General features: G+C 45.1%; 1 protein-coding gene across 1 annotated transcript; it reads right to left on the bottom strand.

Annotated features, from left to right (window-relative positions):
- Positions 1–1,587: 1,587 nt before the first annotated feature.
- LOC118409061 (GATA zinc finger domain-containing protein 14-like) lies at positions 1,588–2,379 on the bottom strand (the record flags this gene model as incomplete). The annotated part of the gene is made up of 1 exon (XM_035809929.1): positions 1,588–2,379. A coding segment is annotated over exon 1 (792 nt), but the record flags the coding sequence as incomplete, so codon positions are not given.
- Between the last annotated feature and the right edge of the window lie 205 nt (positions 2,380–2,584).

The raw sequence follows: 2,584 nt of genomic DNA on the forward strand, positions 1-2,584 counted from the left end.
ACCGCATCATGGTATATGCTGTGTAATGTAATGATGCACTGCACTGTTAACAGTTTGTCAGCACAGTTGAATATTCATTTGCTAATTAGTTTATGTGCAAAATAAATGGGACTTAAAGGTTATGACGTGTCACCTACAAGGCTTCGCTTTGATATACTGATTGATCAAGGAATTGTGTTGCATTCGGAGTAAAAATCTTGATGCGAACAATGTTTTTGGTGTTAATTAACAGTTCTATGAGAGGCAGTTTGATCCTAGATACACAACAAAAGCAGACGCAAAAAGTACAATTTTTGCTGGAGATTTCTGGCACTCTTTAACCATAATTATAACAAAAACTTGAAAACTGAACCAGTCGCACTGAGGCAGGAAAACAAAGCAACAACAACGTCTCCAACTCTAACTGCAGCATTCTATCTTTCCAAAGCAACTCTTACCCTCAACGATTGTCTAGTTTACACCACAGTTCCTGGTCACAAAAAAAGGTTAATACTTTGATACAGAACCAGCTTTCTTTGGAATCTCACTATTATAAATCACAACCAAAGCCTGGCAAATATAGTCAAGCATAAGTTCTAACACGAAAAGATCGATAAGAATAGGATTAACTTTCATTAAACTAATCAACAAAAACGCGGTAGCCAGCTGAAAACCATAGGCTCAGACTAGTCAGAGTTTAAAAAACAGTACTTATAGTAGAATATCATTCAAATACTTTAACTACTTTTAAAATGCTTAGAAATCTAAGGCAAATGGCCTCCTCGTGGTACGCCTGCAATTGTCCTCTTGTCGCTGCTCCAGTTCAGTCGTCCTGCCTTCCATGCTACTGTCTCTTGACATGGCCTAGCGTTTCTTTGTCCTACAGCGTCCCTATAGATGGATAGCACCCTATCCTCGTTACCAAATGTAGGGCCCGGTTACGTGGCCGTTCTTCAGGATGCTGTACGCGTGGTCCACGTTCTTTTAGATTTTGCACGAGGAACTACATGTAACTACATGTACAAGGTTTAGGAATCACACTCAGGACACAGGCACGGGTGTGAGTTGGGGCATTGTGCTCTACTGTCTCCTCAGAGCAATTTCTCCCAACTTCACAACATCCGGCTTATTTAGAAATCAGAACTCAACGAAGCGAAAAGTGAACATTATTAGACATAAATGATGTTTATCAGGACTATGATAGCCTTCTTTGCCAAGATAAGACCTTTCTACTTTGAAAATGATCAACTGAATCTAATTTATGCAAATGAAGACCTTCTTTGCATAATCAGTAAGAGACATTGATATGTCACTCGAAAAGGTTACATTCATTTGGTATGACGTCGTGGAACTCTAATTGTTAATGTTATTATTATCTTCATTATTCATCACGATGTTGCTGGTGTTCTACGAATTGTATACGTAGGTGTAATTGTAATTGCAGTTGTTGCTGTAATTAGTGGTATGGGTTTGTCTTCCAGCCATCCCTCCAATCATTCTAACCGACTGGGAGCTGTGGCTGTTCACATGGACTCCGCCCCCCGACCGGGTATTGATGATGTTGATATTGGTATTGGCATTGTTGCTTGAATGGATATTGTGGCTAACGCTGTTGACTTGGGTTCCGTTTTGCCCTCCGACGACTGTCGAGTGAGAATTGTGGTTGTGGACTTGGATTCCGTTTTGCCCTCCGAGCACCACCGACTGAGAATTGTTGCTGTGGACCTGGATTCCGTTTTGCCCTCCGACCACTGTCGAGTGAGAATTGCGGTTGTGGACTTGGACCCCGTTTCGCCCTCCGACCACTGTCGAGTGAGAATTGTGGTTGTGGACTTGGATTCCGTTTTGCCCTCCGAGCACCACCGACTGAGAATTGTTGCCGTTGACTTGGATTCCGTTTTGCCCTCCGACCACTGTCGAATGAGAATTGTTGCTGTTGACTTGGATTCCGTTTTGCCCTCCGAGCACCACCGACTGAGAATTGTTGCCGTTGATTTGGATTCCGTTTTGCCCTCCGAGCACCACCGACTGAGAATTGTTGCCGTTGACATGGATTCCGTTTTGCCCTCCGAGCACCACCGACTGAGAATTGTTGCCGTTGACTTGGATTCCGTTTTGCCCTCCGACCACTGTCGACTGAGAATTGTTGCCGTTGACTTGGATTCCGTTTTGCCCTCCGAGCACCACCGACTGAGAATTGTTGCCGTTGACATGGATTCCGTTTTGCCCTCCGAGCACCACCGACTGAGAATTGTTGCCGTTGACATGGATTCCGTTTTGCCCTCCGAGCACCACCGACTGAGAATTGTTGCCGTTGACTTGGATTCCGTTTTGCCCTCCGAGCACCACCGACTGAGAATTGTTGCCGTTGACTTGGATTCCGTTTTGCCCACCGAGCATCACCGACTGAGAATTGTTGCTGTTGACATGGATTCCGTTTTGCCCTCCGACCACTGTCGACTGAGAATTGTGGTTGCTGACTTGGATTCCGTTTTGTCCTCCCACACTCACAAAATGGGTATGGTAGCTGCCGGTGACCGGCCGGTTTGCGCTTTGCGCACCTTGTGGCGTAGCCGTGCTCCTTCCAGGGGTTACTGTGCCGGGA

The sequence above is a fragment of the Branchiostoma floridae genome, unplaced genomic scaffold (assembly GCF_000003815.2).
Source record: "Branchiostoma floridae strain S238N-H82 unplaced genomic scaffold, Bfl_VNyyK Sc7u5tJ_922, whole genome shotgun sequence".
Taxonomy (NCBI): Eukaryota; Metazoa; Chordata; class Leptocardii; order Amphioxiformes; family Branchiostomatidae; genus Branchiostoma; species Branchiostoma floridae.